Here is a 21888-nt window from a genome sequence, read left to right as displayed (position 1 = left end):
AAACGCAATAAGAACGGAGCGATTCGGACAGGCAAAATTTTTTTAATGGTTTTTTGAAGATTAAAACTTTGGAAAATCGTAAAAAATCAAATACTTTGCATTTTGGTCGGGTCCGTTGTGTTGTGCTTCTAAAATCCTCATTTGAATTGTGGTGTACAGAGTTGGGACGAACGCTTTTGTTTTGGTGCAAAAACCTTTCTTTCACGCACGGTAGGGGTGTTCGGCACACTGAGGGACGATCTTTTTGGAGGTTTTCGTTTTGATTTGATTATTTGCATGGTGATAGAGAAAAATGCAAGGAATGAAAACGGAGCGATTCGAACGAGGGGATTTTTTTCCGAATATTAAAACTTTGGAAAATCGTAAAAAATCTAATACTATGCATTTTTGGTCGGGGTCTATAGCGTTGTGCTTCTAAAATCCTGATTTGAATTGTGGTGTTCAGAGTTGGGGCTCACGCTTTTGGTGTGGAGCGAAAACCTTGCTTTTGCGCAAGGCAGAGGCGTTCGGCACACTGAGGGATGATCTTTTCGGAGGTTGTCATTTTGATTTGAATTTTTATGTGGTGATGGAGAAAAATGGAAGGAACGAAATGCAATAAGAATGGAGCGATTCAAACAAGCTGATTTTTTTTTTAATGATTTTTCGAATATTAAAACTTTGGAAAATCGTAAAAAATCAAATACTATGCAGTTTGGGTCGAGGTCTATTGCGTTGTACTTCTAAAATCCTCATTTTAATTGTGATGTGCAGAGTCGGGGCGCACGCTTTTGGTGTGGAGTGAAAACCTTGCTTTCGCACATGACAGGGGCGTTCAGCACAACGAGAGACGATCTTTTCGCAGGTTGTCGTTTTGATCTAATTTTTTCTATGGTGATGGAGAAAAATGCAAGGAACAGAACACAATAAGTACGGAGCAATTCGGAGGAGCGGAATTTTTTTAATGATTTTTCGATGATTAAAACTTTGGAAAATCATAAAAAATCAAATTCTTTGCATTTTGGGTCGAGATCTATTGCGTTGTTCTTATAAAATCTCCATTTGATTAGTGGTGTGCAGGGGAAAAGTCATTCTCCTTTTTTATAATTACATCAATATTAAGCTTGATAAAATTAGTTTGTTCTAACATCGTGACTATGAAGGGGTTATACTTAATTACCTTTTGAGCGTTTTCACTTGAAAACACTTTGCGGTTCTGAAATAGTTTCATTTTGTGGCAGCACAAGGGCTTCTTGCTGTAACATTACAGGTCAGTTGCTCTGTGTTCTGGGTTTTCTCTACTTTTCCATTTGACCCTGTACTCATTTTCACATATACTGTTTGTTCTTTTTTATCATATGGCCCGTTACTTTGTTTCTGTTAGAATTTTTTTAATTTAAGGATTTTTCTGTTACTTCATATTACTTGTGAAATTTTTGCTTCAGCATTCATCTTTGATACTTTTGGTTTTTATCTTTTTGTTTGTGTATTTTATTTTTGGTTGTTTTGGGTTGCATGCATCAAAATATATGGTTTTTTTGGTTCAGGTTCGTTCCTTTTTCTTGAATCATGTCTCCATTTATTTATTTATTATCATTTTTTTTTTTTTGGTTCTAGGAGGATAGACTTAAAAATTAATACTTTTGTGTTTGATCTTTTTATTTGTGTATTCTGGTTTTGGTTGTTTTGGGTTGCATGCATCAAAATATATGGTTTTTTTTGGTTCAAGTTTGTGACTTTTTCTTGAATCATGTCTCCATTTATTTGTATTTTTGGTTCTAGGAGGAGGATAGACTTAAAAATCAATACTTTTGTGTTCATGAAGTTATTATCTTCAATAATTATGATAAGGGTCTTCTTAAATTTGCATTCTCGTTGGTTGCTTGTGTTCTTTGGACTGTCTTAATGCTTTTTTGTCATCAGTTTTATTGGTTTTTGCATCATAGCTCAAACTAAAGGTAAAAGGCCTCCAATCGCTAAAGAACAGTAGTAGACTCTAAACTCTGTATACAAATTGATTTGTTACATAAACAAACGGAAGATCGAATGTACAAGAAGTCAAAACAATTAATGAGGGTTAATTATGTGACAGTAAAAGGGAAATGCCACATTGGTTATGTATGCCAGGTGTAGTATTACTCACTGCTAAATGTATATCATCTATATTGCTATGGATGTTTTCTAGGTTTAGATATGGCTCCGACGATGTGTTCCTGACTGCTTGTATTTTATCTTGCACCAATATCAATTAAGCTGCCATGCGGCTCCAGAAATGGTTAAAACAGTTTCTAATAGAAAAGACTGATGATGCCAATGTGGTCTGTAGTCTGAAATTCAATGTTCTTGTCCTTCAATCAATTTTCTTCTTGTATTTTGTCTGAATCGAAGTCCTTCAAATTCAAAGATTTTATGAAGTTTCTATGTATTCATCGAAGCGACCCTTTGTTTCTGGGGTAACTTGCTGGTCTTATGGTTTTCAGCAGAGATGGATCCATCGATTTCTAAAGATGGTACAGGGAAGGTTCCGACTAAGATTGCAGCCTCAACTACCTCTGAACCTAAACGCTTTTTGAAGAGGTCTGAAGCTCAAGTTGATTCGGCTCAGACCCTACAAGAACCTGAGCAAGAAACAACATCTGCTCAAAAGAAGAGAGTTCTAGAGGCCTTAAGGCTCTCTGCTGATGAATGCAGCCGTCCTTTAAATAAGTGTAACATAGATCAACTACTTCAACAGATACGTGCAGCTTTAAATCAACATGATGGTATCTCTATTCCAGAAGGAATAAAGTTAATCAAGGACTTGACCTCCTATGAGTTGCAAATGGTTCTTATTCATTGTTTGAGTGATTAGGTAACACTTCAATCCATTTCTTCCCTTTATTCTGTTCAGTTTCAACTTCCCATTTTCTTGCAACTTTTTCCAGATCAAAACGCACTTTGACGTGTACTGTAACAAAGTAGAGGCCACTATCTCTGATCAGAACAAAGTCAATAGCTGATCTGAAAGCCAGTCTTGCTTTATATTACTCAATTGCAAAGCTCCAGGACAGTATGTTTGAGTCAACTCGTGCGTGTCATAACTCTAGAGTTAAGTCTCTGGAGGCCGAATTGGAGAGCAAGCATGCAGAGATCAAGGCTCTGAAGAAACAAGCTACTGCTTCAGAGCAGAAAGCTTCCAGACTAAAGAGAAGGCATTGACCCTGGTGAGGAAGATCGTTCGGTTGGACAAGTTCTCCAAGGAGCTGTCCCGCGGCTGCGAACATTGCCATTGAAGATTTGAAGGGCTTTAACTACTAATTATGTATAGCCTCTGTTTTCTCTTTTGGTTAACTTGTTTAATGTCATCAAATCAGAAGTAAAATCTAGCCTCTGTTTGCTCTTTTGGTTAACTGTGTAATTATAATATGTGAGTTTCTGATGTGATCGGGAATCTCTATGCTAGATTACTGGGATTAATGACAGAATTATTTCTCCTTTTCTCTGCTATGGTCATGTTCTCATTCGACACCCAAGATATTATCTGCTTTGAGTTCAAGGTGATTGAGTTTACGTGCTTTCTATTATGCATATTTTTTTGCTGCGTATGTCCTAGCCCTAGCTATCTCATTTGTTTTTTTTTTTTCTTGTAAAAGATGTACATACAACCATTCAGCCATGAGATATATGTAGGTGCGTATGACATACATACAATCAACTGATCATGAGACAACGTTATGTTAATGTTTATGACTATCAACATTCATGTGATTGGTTAGTTATATATGTATCCGATAAATGTACGATTATCAACTTTTCTTTGCTTATATATATATAATGTTAATGACTATCAACATTCCCGTGATTGGTTAGTTATATATATATCCGATAAATGTACGATTATCAACTTTTCTTTGCTTATATATATATATCGTATAATCTCTATATAGTGATATTTTATATAGGAATAATCTTCATTTAGTCGTAAAAATTTTTGGTCCCAACTTGGATCAATTATAAATAAAAATAAATTTCACATTGTAATAAGTTATAATATTTCTAGGTCCCGTCTTGCAAAAAAAATATATGCTATATTACATTAAAGGTTTAAGATGAAATAAAATAATTATTTAAAGTTGTTTGAGACAATGATTTATGTTTTAGAATTGTTACCACATTTTTTATATTACAAGTACGTAATAAGCTGCCAATATAGACACTTTTTTATTAAAGCCAAAATAATTTTAGCTCGCAAGGATGTTTAGATGAAATAAAATAAAAATAAATTTCACATTGTAGTAAGTTATAATTTTTCTAGGTTCCGTCTTGCAAAAAAAAAATATGCTATGTTACATTAAAGGTTTAAGATGAAATAAAATAATTATTTAAAGTTGTTTGAGACAATGATTTATATTTTAGAATTGTTATCACATTTTTTATATTACGAGTACGTAATAAGCTGCCAACATGGACACCTTTTTATTAAAGCCAAAATAATTTTAGCTCTCAAGCATGTTTAAAGCTTCTTGGCATGAAAGTTTTGATATTTTCATACTATCATCCTCGGGATTATCTCTATCCTCTTTTTATCTAATTTTAGTAATGATTTCTTTTTCAGTTAAAGCATATATGGCTTATTGCTTATTTAAATAATTAAGGAAGACATTAATATTCATTTGATTAGTGTAGTGAAGTTATCAAATCTAATTACTCAATTTTGTAATGATTTTTTGATATCAATTTCCGTACTATCCTAATGCTATTAAAATAATGAATTAAAATCCTAATACTAACTAAACATGAATTATAAAATAAGAAATAAATATAATAATTTTTAAATCAAAATAATAATTCTTCTTCTTAATAATAAATTTAGTTTGTTTCAATCTTATGATATATATATATATATATATATATATAATTTAAAGATATATGATATTAGCCACCTTCTAGTTCTATATAAAAGCAAAAAGTAAGAAGCATAAAGTTGGATATAAACCCCACAAAGGCCCCACGCCTCTCAAAGCCCAGAATCTTTCACATGTGCCCCTCAATTTTCAATTCCCAACTTAACCTTTCAATTGATGGAATGCCCATAAAAAAAGAATCTATTTTTTTTTTTCTTTTTATATTATATTCGTTTCAATGTTAATCACATTAATTTTATCAAGATATAATAAAACAATAAAAATCTTAAAATTTCGAAATAATAGAAATTTATTTACTATCAAATGTTAAGACTTAAGTGATAAGGTATATAAGAAGACAATTTGATAAATATTTGATAACATATAACAGTGTATTGTTTCTAAAGATCTCGTCACAAGGGAGACTCGAAGAATAATATTACGCTGACAAATCTTTCTTATTAATTTTTTCTCATAAACGTGACATAGTAATTTATAATTGGTCAATCGCAATGAGTCTTGCTTGCCCAATAATAGAGATCTCGTCTTATCAATTATAAGTTGTCACGTCATATTTATAAGATAAAGTTATTAAAAAAGATTTGTCAACCAATATTTACTGAGACTCAGCTAAGCTTCCTTCCACGAGATCAAACCATTAGGGTTTACATAATCAGGGTTTGATATAACAGTAAATTTAATTTATCAAAAATTTAAATAATTAAATACCTTATACTTTGGTCAGTCAAATAAGTAGCCGCCATTTAAGGTACTGTATTTTTTCTATTGTAGAGCCTGCGACATGGAATCACTACCTTTTGTGTTAATTAATATTTTAATGACAAAACGCAGCCCCCAATTCAACGAAGCGGACGTAATTGGGTCCAGGTTCAATGTCTTTTAGTATCGAAATCTAGTTTCACTTTCGCATGTCTCTCTGTCAACTTCCACGCGCATCCCTGCACGCGCTCTTGCTTTGGTATTTTCTTATTCGGATATGTAATTAATTTTAATGTAATTAGTATGTGGGCTTTTAATTATTTAAAGGTTTGAATTGAAACTTTTTAAAAAATAATTTATGAAATTTCTACTTTGATAGATAAAATGTATGAATTTAGTCTATTTTATTTAAAATAAAGCTAAATTGAATAAAATTCTTATTTATGCAAAATAAATTGGCTTAAATCAAATGGATTTAAAAAAAATTATCAAACAAACATAGGAGAATAATTTATAAATTTCAATCACATTCTTAAACTTTAAATTAATTAAAATTTAAAATTGGATTTTTTTCGTTTTAAAATGAGTTTTTAAATAATTTCTAATAGAGAATTTTAATAAATCTGATGAAAACTAAAAAAAAAAATTAATATTTCTTTTTGTAAACCAATAAACTTTTATATTGCGTTTGGAATGGGAGATATTTAAGTTAATTTTATATTTAATTTCAATTATTAATTAGGAATATTATTATCTGTGTCACTTAAATTTTCAAATATTTATCAAAAGAAAAAAAGTCTTATATTTATTAAATATAAGTCAAATATATAGGCTTCGTGTGGTTCACATATTGGAAAACTATTCTAGTTTTCCCAAAAAAGTTAACTTTGGTTCACCTATTTTCAAAATACAATTCTAAATTATTTAATTTCTTTTAAACACCCTAAATTTGTTAATCTAACTAAACAACCTCTAAATTTTTTTTTTAAAAAATTGACAAAAACACCCCAATAACCCAAATTTACCAGATTCCGACTACCACTGTCGGAAGTTGGCTGGAATCTGGTATAATGGCGCACTACCGACTGAATATGGCCGATGGTGCGATTCAACTGGTAGTGCACCAATCTAAGACGGCCAAATATTTGGTTGTTGATAGTCGTCAACGACGGCCAAGATAGGGTCATCGTTGACCATCAACGACAACCGTATCTTAGGCCATCATTGACGACCAAATACGACCAGATCTGGTCATCAATAGCCATATCTAGCCGTAGATCTGGCATTTTTCAGCCAGATCCAAAGTGGAACTGACCGAAAAAGATCATATCGGTGCATGATCGGCAAGATCCTGCCAGTCATGCTCCGATACAGCTACTCCAGCCACCTTCCGGGGGTGGTGGTCGGCTGTCCGTATTTAATGAGTGGGTTAGAAGTGTTTTTGTTAACTTTAAATATTTTATTATAGGGGTGTTTAGTAAATAAATAAACATAGGGGGTATTTTTGTTAATTTTTAAAATTCTACATCATAATACCCATCCAATTTAACTTTTTTCAAAATATTACTCTAAAAACCACCCAATAATAAACCAAACGGAGCTATAAACTATTAGAAAATTAAAAATGTTTTTGTTTTTTAAAATCCAGGGTGTTATTGTCGAAAAAAAAAGAGAAAGCGCGTGGCGTTTGCGTTTCGGCTCCAACCGTGAGTCTTCAACAGAGGTCAAAACTCAAAAGAACAAATCAAGCCCGTGTCGGGCACGTGAGGGTGGCACACAATAGCAGCACGCACGATCAGATAAACTATAAGCGCACTTCACTTTCCCGTTCTTCATAACCACCCAAATTCAACACAACACAAACAAATAAGATCTCATTTCATATTTTAATTCCCCCCCGTCTCTCTCACTCTCTTTCGCATTTCAAATCCTTCAACGCTGCGTTTTGCACTTTCGCCGAGTAATCTTTCACTATCACTCTACCGAAGCCATGACCTCGACGGCGTCGTTTGCAGCTACCAACACTGTGATTCCTAGTGATCCGAAGCTTCGGATTCGGAGCTTCACCGGATTGAAATCGTCGCACTCGCTTGCTCTCTCCAAGAGCTTTCGTGCCCTCCCCATCCCGTACTCCTCCAGAGCTGCCTCGACCTCGCTCGTCAGAGCTGTCTCCACGGTGACGTTTTGTTTAATTTTACTCTTTTTTTTTTTTTTTTCAAAAATTTTGTATTCTTTGATGTGTTTATGTAAAAGCGTTTGGTTAGCTTTGTGTTTGAAAGCGCTTCCGTAAAGTGCTTTAGAAATAAAAGCGCTTGTGGGTTTTTTTTTTTTTTTTTAAATAATAAAAATCTTAGCACTAAAATTGTGTGGTTCCGAGACATTATAAATTATTATTTAAAAAAAAAATGAAGAAGAAGAAGAAAGAAAGTAAAATGGTAAACATGCATTATTTTGCGATCTAAAAGTGTTTTTTTTGTCAATACAGTTATCAAGTGCTTTGATATAATGAGCTTCAGCCAAAACATTAGGGAATTGATATTTAGGCGCTTTAAACTATTTCAAAGTGCTTTTAATGGAGTCAGTTATTTGGTTTTTTGTTTGGTTGATGAGAATGAACAGCTTTTCGTTTGCTTTCTGTGTGTTGTGGGAACTGATGTTAAAGTTACTGTGACGTTTTGCCAAATGGTTTGTAAACCATTGCTTTGTGAAATGAGTACGTTCAGATGAATTTTATATATTCAGGATCTAAGAATGAATTTGGTGAACTTGAATTGAAAACAGTCCGTCAAGTCAAAGATGCTGATGGTTAGGTCAAATATATTGTAAGGCCATTAAATAATCATGCTTGTTAATGAGCCAAACTTATTCCTTGTTATTCGAATTAGCTGGCTCATTTTCAAAATTCACAATGACTTTATGAAATGCATTTTACATATTCTTTTCCATTTTATAACGAGGAATGTGATACTTGTAACATCAAAGAAAATATTTTATTACAAATTTGATGTTCAATGTCATGTCATTCTATGCAACTAGTATAAAAGTATTGCCTCCTAAGAAAAATAGAAAATCGGCCTCGGTCATGTATATACAAGACCCAAGATTATATACTATATGGGAGTGGCCGTATTGCTGAGAAATAATCCTAACATCTCATATCAGCCCTTGGATCAACTCCTAGAAGGTAATGGGAAGTGGTCTAATGGCTGAGATGGGGTGGACAGCCCCACCTCCTCTTCTCTGAACTGTGTTGAAGCCTAAACTATCTATTTCCTAATAAAGTATCTTTGATAGTTTCATCTATTAAATGAAATGGCAGTCTCAAGGATAGTAGAAAGGGTCATCTGAGCTCAACCTAATCAAAGAATCCAGTTCCTCAATTATCTTTGTTGCTATAATTGTCATTTTTTTATAATATCTTGTTGATGTAATCAATATCAAAACAAGATCCTGGAAACTTAGCTTCATTGTAAATAAATGTTCTTTCTTTTGCAGCCAGTAAAGCCCGAGACTGAACCCAAGCGTAGTAAGGTGGAAATAATCAAAGAGCAAAGTAATTTCATAAGGTACCCACTTAATGAGGAATTGTTGACGGATGCTTCTAATATAAATGAGTCTGCTACACAAATAATCAAGTTCCATGGGAGCTATCAACAATATAACAGAGATGAGCGTGGTGCAAAATCTTACTCATTCATGCTTCGAACTAAGAACCCTTGTGGAAAAGTTTCAAATCAACTCTATCTGACCATGGATGATCTTGCCGATCAGTTTGGGATTGGAACTCTTCGTTTGACTACCAGACAAACATTTCAGCTCCACGGTGTTCTGAAGAAGGACCTCAAAACTGTAATGAGTAGCATCATTAGAAGTATGGGATCAACTCTTGGAGCATGTGGTGATCTTAATAGGAATGTGCTTGCTCCACCTGCTCCTCTTGTAAGGAAAGATTACCTATTTGCACAGGAAACGGCAGAGAATATTGCTGCTCTCCTCACACCTCAGTCAGGTTTTTATTATGATATGTGGGTGGATGGGGAGCAAATAATGACAGCAGAACCACCTGAAGTAGTGAGGGCACGCAATGATAATTCTCATGGAACTAATTTCCCTGATTCTCCAGAGCCAATCTATGGAACTCAGTTCTTGCCAAGAAAGTTCAAAATTGCAGTAACTGTGCCCACAGATAACTCAGTTGATATCCTCACTAATGATATCGGTGTTGTTGTTGTTTCTGACGAAAAAGGAGAGCCTCAAGGATTCAATATATTTGTAAGATACTCATCTGCTCAAACAAAATTTATTTCTACTTTCCCGTACTGTGGTTGTGATTATGATTTCTGTTGCAGGTTGGTGGTGGTATGGGAAGAACACATCGATTGGAAACCACATTTCCTCGTCTGGGAGAACCTTTGGGATATGTGCCAAAAGAGGACATTTTGTATGCTGTGAAAGCTATTGTCGTTACGCAAAGAGAACATGGGAGGAGAGATGATCGTAAATATAGCAGAATGAAATATTTGATCAGCTCCTGGGGAATCGAGAAGTTTAGAAGTGTCGTTGAGCAATATTATGGAAAGAAATTTGAGCCTTTCCGTGAACTTCCTGAGTGGGAATTTAAAAGTTATTTAGGATGGCATGAGCAGGTTTGTTTTATTGACTCAAAAGATATTGTCATATTTTCGTTTGTTGGTCCTGAGGTTTGAATTTTTTGATACTCTACCATAGTGAAATTTAGACTATTTTTCTCAGGATCACATCCCAATTCCATTTGTTTGAAAATAAACTTTCCTTTGCCTCTTTGCTTTGGCTTTTCTGACCATTTAAATTTTGTGGACAGGGTGATGGTGCTTTATTTTGTGGACTCCATGTTGATAGTGGTCGTATTGCGGGAAAAATGAAAAAGACATTGAGGGAGATAATAGAGAAGTATAATTTAAATGTGCGTATTACAGCAAACCAGAATATCATATTGTGTGATATTCGCAAAGCATGGAAGCGTCCCATCACCACAGCTCTTGCTCAGGCTGGTCTGCTGGTAAATTTCTTTTACGGACAGTGATACCAACATCATTCTCTGATTATGCAATGTATCTTACTAAAACCCTCAGAACTTGGTCAACTTAGTTGCTAGCTTGGAACTTATGATTCATCTGTGTGGCTTAGATAGGATGATAAGATTAATAGATATATAATTGAATTTCTGAGTTATAAAGTAGAGCTGGATTAACTTAAATTATCTGGCACTCTTGCTGCACACAAATAAGGCATTGACAGATATGAGGCTTTGTATTATTGAAGTCTGGATGTGACAAGTACATAATAGTTCATATGACTTGGAGACTCCTATTTATTTTGGCTTGATGTATCATAACAGACTTTATTTTCAGCAGCTCTCATATCTGGTATAGTTTAAACTTAGAGGACTAATAAAAAAAACCTGAGTGTGTTTAGGGGCAACTGTAACATCTGGCATTGTTAATCGGGTTTTCTAATTACCAATCTTTTATTTGCTTAATTCTAATCGGAGCTTGGTTATGTATGGTTGTGTGCAGCTTCCTAAATATGTAGACCCCCTCAACATAACTGCAATGGCATGCCCTGCTTTGCCTCTTTGCCCTCTTGCAATAACTGAAGCTGAGCGAGGAATACCTGACCTTCTCAAGCGGGTTAGAGCTGTATTTGAGAAGGTATATAACTTATGATTCATGTTTAGAAAAATTAGCCAAGTACTTGTTAACAATGGTGAATCAATATTTTTGTGTACATTGGAGTTGCAAGATGAAATAAAAGCCATGACCTTTTGTGATATCAGGTCGGTCTCAAGTACAGTGAATCTGTGGTCATAAGGGTAACAGGCTGCCCTAACGGTTGTGCTAGACCATACATGGCCGAGCTTGGACTGGTTGGTGATGGTCCAAACAGCTATCAGGTATTTTAAGCACTGACTTGACTCTCCTCTCTTTTATCAAAATGCAAGTAGTAAGGGAACATTCCATTGTGTTAAAAACAGATATGGCTTGGTGGAACCCCCAATCAAATGTCGTTAGCAAGAAGCTTTATGAACAAAGTTAAGGTTCAAGAGTTGGAAAAAGTTTTTGAGCCCTTGTTCTACTGCTGGAAACACAAACGACAAACAAAGGATGAATCATTTGGTGACTTCACAAACCGCATGGTAAGCAGTAAAGCAATGACATCCTGAAATTTTTCATGCATTAATAAGACTTAGCCTAACATTCATGTTGACTGCGACTGGTTGATTTCAGGGATTTGAAAAGCTTCAAGAGCTGGTTGAGAAATGGGAAGGTCCAGTAAGAGCATCACCGAGACACAACCTGAAACTTTTTGCCGATAAGGAGACATATGAAGCCATGGATGACCTCGCCAAGCTGCAGAACAAGTCCGCCCACCAGTTGGCCATTGAAGTTATCCGCAATTTTGTTGCAGCCCAGCAAAATGGCAAAGGTGAATGAGTTAGCCATTATGGAATTAATTTGCCTTCCCTCCACCCCTCCCCTTCTCTCCATGCAGTTACTAACAGCTGGAACAGATTGATAACAGAACCTGTTATCATTTTGTAACAAGAAGTTTTCGCTAGTTTGTTTTCTATGTTAAGAAGAAAAAAAAGAGTACAAAACCTGTACCCGAACCTTGTGCCCTATTTTCCCGAGTTGTTAAATTATGACTTTTTTGTCGCTTATCCTTTGAATTAAAACGTCTTTTTCAGGTGTTTGATCATCAATTTGTTTTCAGTTTCCAATCCGAGAAAATTTTAGGACAAGTAGTTCTAGATTTCGGAATGCAAAATCTTCTTGGGATTCTTTACAGGTAGCTTCTGTGCAAGGTTGCTAAGTTCTGCTTTCTTTTCTAGTTTGCTTTTTGTGCAATCATGTTTTCAATGAAAGACTTTAAAACAGTTTTGCAGTGATGTTCAGGGAAATTATTTGTTGAGAGAAATTGTTGAGTGTTCTTAATGCGCCATTATGATCAAGAGGATTTAAGATTATAAATAGGAGAAATAAAAGTGATGGATGTGATAATCAGTTTCTATGAAGGATGAACTGGTGAATTTACAAAACCAATGGGGAGATGAAACCAAGGAGATAACATAAACAAGATTTCTCCAATACAAGACAGACAAACAAGTTCTTAATTCTTTCACATTAATCTGAGACGCCAATTAACACACTAACAAACAAAATTAGATTGAAAAATTTATCACTTGCGACAGATTTTAGCTGTAGGCATTGTCACACAAATAGGAGCATACTTCTTCTTAGCTTCTGGTGTCCCTGGTTTTGGCTCATCTGCTATGGCGATTTTCGCCATGGAAGCAGCGGCCGCTGCTGCAGCTGCAAACACCATCTCCCTCCTTCCGTTGCTGCTGCTGCTTTGTTGTTGTTCCTTACTATTCTTCATCTCCAAGCTCATTACTTTCTCCCCGTCTGCCCCTGTTGATGCCGCCTTGGCCGCTGCCACAATCATCCCTCTTCTGCTGCCAGTGACCTGGTTTTTGGTTAAGTTTGGAAGCAGTGAGGCTGAGGCTGCTGCCATGGTGGTCATTGAGGCCATTTTTTGTGTGATTTTTTTTTTTTTAATGAATGAATTTCTCTGTGTTCAAATGGATAGAGAGAATTTGGGTTATATGTTTGGTGTGTCAGTGAAATTTTAATGAGGGTTGGGAAGAATGATGAATTCATCATCCGTTTTCTTATCCTTATGTGATGTTTGAGCTAATGGGTTTTTGCCACGTGTGTGCTTTATCTTGGTTAAAATTTTGTGTGGTTGTGGTGGCTATTGCCTCAAAGTTTATGCGGTTTTCTGTGTACTAGAGGGTTCATTTCAATTTCTAAGATTAGACCTTTAGATAATTAAAGAAAACACTATTTTGGAGGTCCTTATGCTTTTGATAAGTTACGGTATGACCCTTTTTTTAATTGGTTTAATAGATAAGACATTTCATTTACTGTTGTTTCATTTTTACCTCTCCACAATTTTCATGCTTTTACAGTTTTACTCTCTCTAGCAACTCTAACGTTGGAATCCACGTAACTCTACCATTAGAGTCACTAATTTTTTTTTAATTATTCTCCAAATTAGTGTTATAAATTACATATAAAATTTTCTTTAAGCTATTAAATCAGTTAACTAATTATATTTTATTAACGAAATTAAGAAATAAAATATATTGGTTTTAAAAAGTAATAGTAAATGTATATAAAAGTTAATTTAATTCTCTAAAAATAAAATTTGACTCTAGTGCTATAGTTAACTAGACTCTAGTGCATTATACGAAATTACGAATGGGCTTATCTAAAAAGAAGTCAGATTTCAATTAAACCTTTACAAAAGAGTTTTTTGAGTAATTATTTCATAATTAAAACACAACAAAGAAAGTGTACATATATATGCCCACACCTAAAAAAAAAAAAAAAATTTAACGATCAAATTAGAAGTTAATGACTAACCATTAGTTTCACAAAATGTAAAATCAAAATCAATGATTAATCACTCATATTTAGTTCGCATATTAGGAACATCTGTATATAATTGTATTAGGATCAGACACATTCACTATTAGGTCGTTGTTGTATGTAAAATATCATTTTAATTTAATGAATAGATTTAAAGATATTCCGACTCGATCCTGATATAGTTATATTTAGAGTAACACAACATTCACAAACACTTTTCACTAACTTTCTCTCACAAACATTATGTGTCAGCTCATAATTCGTTAATTTACATGCATTCCGTCTGACAAAGCCAATTATAAACTCCCACATAAAGTTAGTGAGAGGGGTTAGTAAGGTTAGTATTATTGTTATATTAATTACATTTTAATTAAAAATAAAAAAAAAATTATGAGTTAAAAGTAAAAAAAAAAAAAAGCATTATTTGAGCACGGATGATTCAAAGGCAGCAAAGAAATGAACTGACTACTGTCTCTGTTCTCCATTTAAATATGAAGCGACATCGTTTTCTGTCAGTACATCCTACACAGCCAGAAAATTCAGCTTTTGTTCGGTACTTTAATTTTCAAGTTGCCCGCTTACCGTCCGGATCTTTTCTCAAATAATCGGTCGATTCATAGAAATTATCTGCAAGCAAAAACCGATACAATCGGCGTAGAAAGCGCCGAGCATTGTCCTATACGTTTGTACTACGCCTCACCAACCGTACCAAAGTCACGTGACAAAACACAACTCTTACGAAAAAAAATTATTTATTCTTAACTTTAAAAAAAAAAAATTTATTTTATTTTCAAAAACATTTTTGACAAGTTGATAATTATTTAGTAATTCATTTTCATAAAACTTGACGTTTAAGATATTTAAAATAAATTTAATATTTTATCTTTCAAATTTAATTAAAAAATTTGCATATAATTTAAATTTAATAAACAAATTTACAACAAATAGATTTACAGATAACAAACATGTTGAATAAGGACGGAGATCATCGTCCTTATCACGTAAAGAAAACCTTTATAGAAAGAACATAACCATTATATTAAGTTTAATAAAAAAATCATATAATTTAAAGTAACTTAAAGAAAATTTAATTTAAAAAAATTAATTTTTATTCACTTTAATAAAAAATTAATCCGTTGTCACCCAAAAAAAAAAACTTACAAATGGCGATGAGAGCAATTTTGAATTCTAGAGAATTAAAATAGATTCTCCATGTCCAAACAAGGTCTTATTATAATTGTAATTCATTGGTCAAACATTAATTATTATAATATTAATTTAAAAAATATGATTTAAACGCAAGATGTAATGGAGACAATGCAAGAACATAAGCTCCATTATATAAGACAAACTTGTCCTTTACTTCTAAAACAATTAAATTTAATTAAATTTATTAAATTAAATACATTGACTTGGGTCCTTGGAAATGCATTATATATAACTTAATTAAATGCGAGTTAATACATCATCTTGTATTAATTAGTATTATTATAAAAAAATATTACAACTTGAAGTGGTACTTTAATTTCTACTTTCATTTAAATAAATATATAAAATAAATCACTTGCCCACTAGTTTTTAAACAACTGGTTTCATGTATATATATATATATATATATATGTGCGCACCTCAATTAATTTTTCTTTCTTTGAGACTAACGTAGCAACTCATCGTCATGACCTTTTACTTATATTGCGGTTACTCAAAATCAAATTTGAGACCATATGTCTATCCATTCTATTTCTAATAACCCCTAACCATCTGGGTTATTCACAGATGAATAAAAACTTTTGATTTCCATATTAAATGTTCATAATGTTTGTATTTGAAAATTATTGTTCAGTGTACTCATAAATTTTCTCTCACAACTTTGATATAGAAGTTCGCAATTGGTTAGTCGCAGTTTATCAGATAGAATTCATTGCGAGATCTTACGTCAGAATTGTGCGAAAAAGTTTGTGAGAAAATATTGTAAACGTAATATTTTTGTTAAATTAAATCATTTTTTTTTTTTTTTTTTTGTTATTGATTAAAGGGTCTTACATTAATACTAGTATGAATATAACTAAATTATCGAATTAAAATGGAGATTTTAAGATTTGAGAAATATAAGATAAAAAAAGGGGAGACGTTTGAGGAATGACAAAGCCATAGATTTAAGCAAGAAAGCGTAAAAATTGTATTTAAAAATTAATTAAATTTGAAAAAACAAAACGTGTAAATCGAGAGAGAAAGAATCAAATAAATCAGACAACTGCAGAAAGAAACCTCAAGAAGAATGAGCCTGTCAGTCGCTGTTCTCTTCTGTTCTCTTGATATTTCAATCATTTCTTTTTATTTTATTTTATTTAATTTAAATCTCTTCAGTAATCAAATCGACTGTAGTGTGAATAAAGACTAATAATAAGAAAATATTGATAATTTTATTGGTAATTATGTCAAACCCCTTATCTCTTTGAAACTAACAACTTTTACCCTTTGGCTATGGTAATTTTAACTATTGGAAAAATCGAGCACGACCATGACATTAACCCATTTAACAAGATTGGTTTTCAGGTCTAGTTCTTACTGGGTGTAGTCGTTACTGGTTCATATGTTAACCATTTTGATTTAGTCTTCAAAAGTTATTTTACTTGCTTTAACTGTCAATTAAGGCTAAAAATAAGAAATTTTGATGATTCACTTACTATTTTTAAGTCTTAACACCACATCACGGAAGGAGCGAGATTGTCCTTTATTTAGGTTGCCAATTTAGGTATAAAGAAATTCTCACTCTCTTGATTTTAAAATCTAACAATATCCTCCTTAATTTTCAATTCAGAAACTTAAAAGTTAAAACAAAGAGAGAGGATCGCGTCGTTAGTTTTTGAAACTAAGGGGTGAAAAATGTAATTCCCTCTTCTATCTATCTATATATGCATGCACGATAATAATTTTAATCAAAAAAACTGTTGATTAATTAATTATTAAAGATAATTAATTTAACTTAAAAATAATCATCATGCAGTAACTTTAACGGCACGGAGTAGTTAATTTTTGAATTATTTTGTTAATTTCCACTTAATTAATATGACGTTAAAATTGACAGTTTGTGAGTAGAGAGTGAGAGTCAGTGGGTGAGACCTTTTTTGCCTTGTTGTTTGTGAATTTTGACAGTCACACTCAGTCTCTCTTTAGTCTTTACCGTTACTATGATTCAAAATTTTCGCTCAATTAAATTATCAATTATTTGAATATGAAATTGACTTTTCTTTAAACTTCATTTAATTTTGTGATGATGTACTTTAATTAATTATTAATAGCTTAGAAACTTTTTGACCAATTAATGATTGACACATCATCACTTTCATGACATACACTATGATTAAAATCGATTGAATGTGTATCTTATATTATTGGTTTGGTAAAAGATATATATATATATATATATATATATATGTTTCCTCCTACATCAAGTAGAGTGAACTCATCAAAATAGAACGTTATCATCACTCTAACCAATATTTAATTATTAGAATTGTTAAAGCAAAACAATTGGTATCATATAAATATATAACCATAATACCATAGGCTTTCCCAAGATTATAATGTTAATGTCCGTACCTTCTTTAGTGTAATTATGTAGCACAAACTATGGCATACTTGCCTTGAATTTGGGTTGATTTCTCACTTTCTTTTATGTTTTTTCTTGAGAGNTTTTTTTTTTTTTTTTGACTAAGAATGTTTGAATTAATTTATGCATATTTTAAATAATTTTCAGGGTGATGAAATTAACGGGTGAATAAACCCTCTAGTATATGGTCACTTCTATGAATAATTAAGGAGAATCAAAATCAAAATCTCTTGAATAATACACTCAAGAAGTACTATTGTCCCATCTAACCACTAAGGGGCGGTTAAATTTCGGTAATATTACCACTAGAGCTGAAGAAAAAGAAGGAAAAATTATCTAGATGTGGACAAGGTGAGAAGCCATTCAAAAAATTTAATGGAGCAAGTTGAAAAAATTCAGTCTTGCGAATTCTGTGTGATGCTAATTAATAACAATAATGAATGAAGAAGTGGTGGTGAGTTGTTTTTACCTCTTTTGGCTCCTTCCCAAAACCTCCGTTAATAAATAACAATGCCATTCTCAAACTCACCATTAAATTATGAAGATATTCTTCTCACTTCTCCATGAAAAACATTGCCCAAGAACAACAAATAAATTACCCTTCAGAGAAACACCATAAAACAGCACACTTAATTAACTCAACTCCCCTTTACTTCACCTTTCATTTGAAAATCTCTGTTCCTTCCTCTTCACGAGGTTGCACGCCTATTTCTCTTTACTCTTAACTAGTACTATTTCTCCAGCTCTTTCTCTCTCTCTGTCTCTTGTTCTTTAACCAATGAAAGGCTCTCATTCCCCTATTAAAATATTAACAAGTTCCTCATTTTTTTACTATATAACTTCTTCTTTGTAGTTTGATACAACAACTCTCATGCAGTTGTAGTTTTGTTGTTGGTCTTACTTAAAAGTGGAATTTGAGTTTTGAAAAAACTCTGTTGAAGCCGTTACTTTCTTCATAAATAGGGCTTGGTGAAGCTGAAGTGTAACTGAAAGTGCTGAAACGTTTTTGTTTTATGGAGAGAGTGGCGGTGGCAGGCGGGCCTAGGAGGGCGAAATGGCAGTACCCGCAAGCGCAACAGACGCCGAGGATTCTTCAGCTGCCGCGGCGGCCGAGGAAGAAGGTGGTGAAGAGTGGTGGGAAAGCGGGTGGAAGGGAGAAAAGGGGCAGACTTGAGGTGTTGTTTGATCAGGAGAGGGAGTTTTCGAGAGGGGTTGTGAGGGAAGTTGTGGTGGTGAGTGAGGAAGAAAGGAGAGGGAGAGTAGAGGAGAGTGGTGGTGGTGGAGGAGGAAGAGGGGGAATAACGGAGGTGGAGGAAGAGAAGTGGAGGTTTCAGGCTGAGATGTTGAGAGCTGAGTGTAATCTTTTGAGGATTGAGAGAGAAGTTGCGGTTAAGAAAATGGAGAGGAGGAGAGTTCAAGTGGAGAGGATCCTGAGATCTGCCATTCAAACTCTTGTTTCTGTTAGTCTCACTTTCTTTCACATTATTATTATTCTTTTTAATTCAAGGGTTTTTTCTGTTGCTGAGAAAATTTGGTAAATAGTTAAAAAATTAACTTGATTTTGTGATCATGTCATTTTTATTGGTGTCAATTAGTTCATTTGGTTAGATCACTTAATCTTTCTCCATTTGCTTAGTAATCAAACTGTTAGTGGGTTAATTCTAAGGTCTGTTTGGTTGCTGAGAAAATGTGAGGAGGGAAAAGAAATTGAAGATTTGAACTGATATGGGGTTCATTATTAGTCATTATATTTCAAGGGTTTGTATGGTTGCTGAGAAATTTTGGTAAATAGTTAAAAGAATAACTTGTTTTGGTGATCATGTCTGTATAAGTGGATATCACTCTTTGTTTTAGGATGAATTCATTTGGTTAGATCACTGCATTTATCTCCATTTGCTTAACAATTAAACTGTAAATGGGTTTAAGGGTTTGTTTGGTTGCTGAGAAAATGTAGGTAGGGAAAAGAAAATGAATATTCGAACTGATAAGGGGTTTCATTGTCTGGTTTGAATGGTACTAATTTATTTCAGATTTGCGTGTAGGGGAGGAGCAAGATTTGTTCAGGAGAGGATGTGAGCATAGTACTGGAAAATGAGATAATGCATTTGACACAGAAGCTAGAGAAGCTGCAAAGAAGATCGGGAGTTAAGTATTTGGAGGGTAAGAAATGCAGTAATTTCGATGAACAAGCGTCTCTGCTTCAACGACGACTGGTGAAAGTTGAAGGAAAATCCGACGAGATGTGTGTCAAGGAAATTAGCGAAATGGCAGTAGCAAGCTTGTCAATCCAAACAAGTTGCAGAGTGGATGAGAGCTCCATTTCAAATGAGAACTGCCATGTAAGAATAGATCGATCTTTTTTACAGTTCAGATTATGATGCATGATTTGATTGCTTATTGATTCGAGAATTATGTGTGTGCAGGTGGAGATTCTGAGGAGGAAAATGGAGGGCTTGTCGAAAGGGATTTTGTTGGAGAGAATGGAGGAAGAATATGGTTCAATGCCCTCCACAGCCACCAGTTCTGCTTCTACTTCAAAGCGAATTGAGTTTCCTGAAATGTCTTCGGTATTAGTCTGGCAGCCATATAAGGTATATAACCCTGCTGAGGAAGAATATATTTCGGTAACACTTGTTTATTGTAGATCTTCTCTTATTTAGAATCTAACAGGAATTTCTTTGGGAGCAGGTGAAGTCTCAAGAGGAGAAGAAGTGTTCAGGACATTGCAAGGCAATAGTGCGAAGGATTGTTGAGCAAGTTCGGGCCGAGACTGAGCAATGGTCTCAGATGCAAGAGATGCTGGGGCAGGTACGGGATGAGATCGAAGAATTGCAGGCATCTCGAGATTTTTGGGAAGATCGTGCAATTAATTCAGATTATCAGATTCAATCCTTAGTCTCCGCGGTAAGATTTTTGTAAACATTTAATCACATTTCTTTGATAGGAAGTTTCAGTGTCAGCTGAGTTTCTTATGTTGCTTTTAAATTAGGTGCAAGAATGGAAACAAAAAGCACTTTCTTCAGAAGCAAAAGCAGATGAGCTACAAGCACAAGTGGCAATGCTTCAGAAGAAGATTGAGAGGTTGAGGAAGGAGCAAGATAGTGGAGCATTAAGGGCTGAAACCTCGTCACCACTTGCCCGGGAGTCCCAGAACGAAACCGAGAAACGAGTACTAATCTGTCGCTTGAAGGAAAATCATCGCGGCATTGACAACGTCAACAAGCAGAGGGAGGCCTTGAATGATGGAAGAAGAAAAGCAAGGTCATCGAGCAATGCACTTGTTTCTCCAAAGCGATCGCCCTTGCAAGATATCGGTAATCAGTCACTGTTGACAAGGCAGAATAGCAGAGCGATTTTCCCTTTGCATTCTAATGCAGAGAGCAGGTTTTGAGAGCTGCTGCAAAGGTCTATTCTTCCTTCATCATTATGTTAACTAAATGTGAAGCTTCTTGGCTGAAGAACTGGCTTGAAGTTTCACTAACAGAAATCATCATCATGGTGGCTTTAAAAATTTCTATAGTTTTGGGAGCAAGCAAGCATCCCAAAAAATCTGAGGACCCGGTAGCGGGACGGGGACAAGAACAGGTGTTGGATGAGTATACCATGTCATCAAGTTTAGACGGGGCATCTGTTCAATAGAGTATTTTCGTGTTTATAATAATTTTTGAAAACCATTGGGTATGACGAATGGTATGAATGGAATGAAGGCGATCGAGGCTCAGAGAGGGTTTTGGAAACGGATTAATTGTTTCTTAAATAAAACGCACATTTGATATAGTTTTGTTGAATTAATATGATGTAGTATGTTTATCCCTGAGAAGTTAAAATTAATTATGATGATCTAAATTTTAAGAAAATCAAGAGTTTATTAACTATGATAATCTAAATTTTAAGAAAATTAATTATATACTCTTTCCATTAGCTTGCTCTCTCATCACACAGCTTCACTCGAATGGTGGGATGAAGAAGAAGAAGAAAAAGCACTGGGCGAAAGCGTATAATCCTTTTATTGGGATGGGAGGAGTTGGCAAGAAATAAAGCATTTTTGAACAACAATTTGTTGCTCTTGATTTGTCTAAAGAGCCATTTTTATCTTTGTGTACTGTTTCCCTTTAAGGGAGCTTGATACTGAGAATTGCGTTTTGAAATAGAGCAAGCTTCCATGGGTAAACGACCTCTAGAAGGCTATTAACAGAGCTTATAGAGAAGAATAATGATG

The 21888-nt window shown here is 34.0% G+C and overlaps 3 protein-coding genes across 4 annotated transcripts; 2 read left to right on the top strand and 1 right to left on the bottom strand.

The window, feature by feature from the left end:
- The first annotated feature begins 7411 nt into the window (after positions 1-7411).
- LOC116130336 (sulfite reductase [ferredoxin], chloroplastic) lies at positions 7412-12525 on the top strand. Its single transcript, XM_031416083.1, has 9 exons — positions 7412-7758; positions 9078-9854; positions 9932-10228; positions 10423-10620; positions 11138-11272; positions 11398-11514; positions 11596-11757; positions 11849-12047; positions 12310-12525. The coding sequence occupies exons 1-9, from the start codon at positions 7573-7575 to the stop codon at positions 12315-12317; spliced, it is 2079 nt and encodes a 692-aa protein (XP_031271943.1). The 5' UTR covers positions 7412-7572; the 3' UTR covers positions 12318-12525.
- A 91-nt stretch (positions 12526-12616) lies between these two features.
- On the bottom strand, positions 12617-13272 carry LOC116130337 (photosystem II 5 kDa protein, chloroplastic). Its single transcript, XM_031416084.1, has one exon. It carries the CDS (start codon positions 13152-13154, stop codon positions 12801-12803), a length of 354 nt encoding a protein of 117 aa, XP_031271944.1. The 5' UTR covers positions 13155-13272; the 3' UTR covers positions 12617-12800.
- A 4963-nt stretch (positions 13273-18235) lies between these two features.
- On the top strand, positions 18236-21479 carry LOC116130427. Of its 2 annotated transcripts, none has more exons than XM_031416182.1 (5): positions 18236-19129; positions 19712-20008; positions 20093-20194; positions 20340-20573; positions 20659-21479. In XM_031416182.1, exons 1-5 carry the CDS (start codon positions 18683-18685, stop codon positions 21058-21060), a joined length of 1482 nt encoding a protein of 493 aa, XP_031272042.1. In that variant the 5' UTR covers positions 18236-18682; the 3' UTR covers positions 21061-21479. The 2 variants fall into 2 exon arrangements, with proteins under 2 accessions (XP_031272042.1, XP_031272041.1); XM_031416181.1 differs by having other exon boundaries at positions 20093-20260; positions 20358-20573.
- Positions 21480-21888: the final 409 nt, after the last annotated feature.

This window comes from Pistacia vera, unplaced genomic scaffold, assembly GCF_008641045.1.
Source record: "Pistacia vera cultivar Batoury unplaced genomic scaffold, PisVer_v2 Contig22, whole genome shotgun sequence".
NCBI lineage: Eukaryota > Viridiplantae > Streptophyta > Magnoliopsida > Sapindales > Anacardiaceae > Pistacia > Pistacia vera.
This window is presented reverse-complemented; position numbering and strand designations above follow the sequence as displayed.

Coding starts and splice junctions, on each gene's coding strand:
- LOC116130336 (XM_031416083.1), top strand. CDS start 7,573: ATGACCTCGACGGCGTCGTTTGCAGCTACCAACACTGTGATTCCTAGT. Junction 11,273..11,397: donor TTAGAGCTGTATTTGAGAAG/GTATATAACTTA, acceptor TTGTGATATCAG/GTCGGTCTCAAGTACAGTGA. Junction 11,515..11,595: donor ATGGTCCAAACAGCTATCAG/GTATTTTAAGCA, acceptor TGTTAAAAACAG/ATATGGCTTGGTGGAACCCC.
- LOC116130337 (XM_031416084.1), bottom strand. CDS start 13,154: ATGGCCTCAATGACCACCATGGCAGCAGCCTCAGCCTCACTGCTTCCA.
- LOC116130427 (XM_031416181.1), top strand. CDS start 18,683: ATGGAGAGAGTGGCGGTGGCAGGCGGGCCTAGGAGGGCGAAATGGCAG. Junction 19,130..19,711: donor CCATTCAAACTCTTGTTTCT/GTTAGTCTCACT, acceptor ATTTGCGTGTAG/GGGAGGAGCAAGATTTGTTC. Junction 20,574..20,658: donor TTCAATCCTTAGTCTCCGCG/GTAAGATTTTTG, acceptor CTTTTAAATTAG/GTGCAAGAATGGAAACAAAA.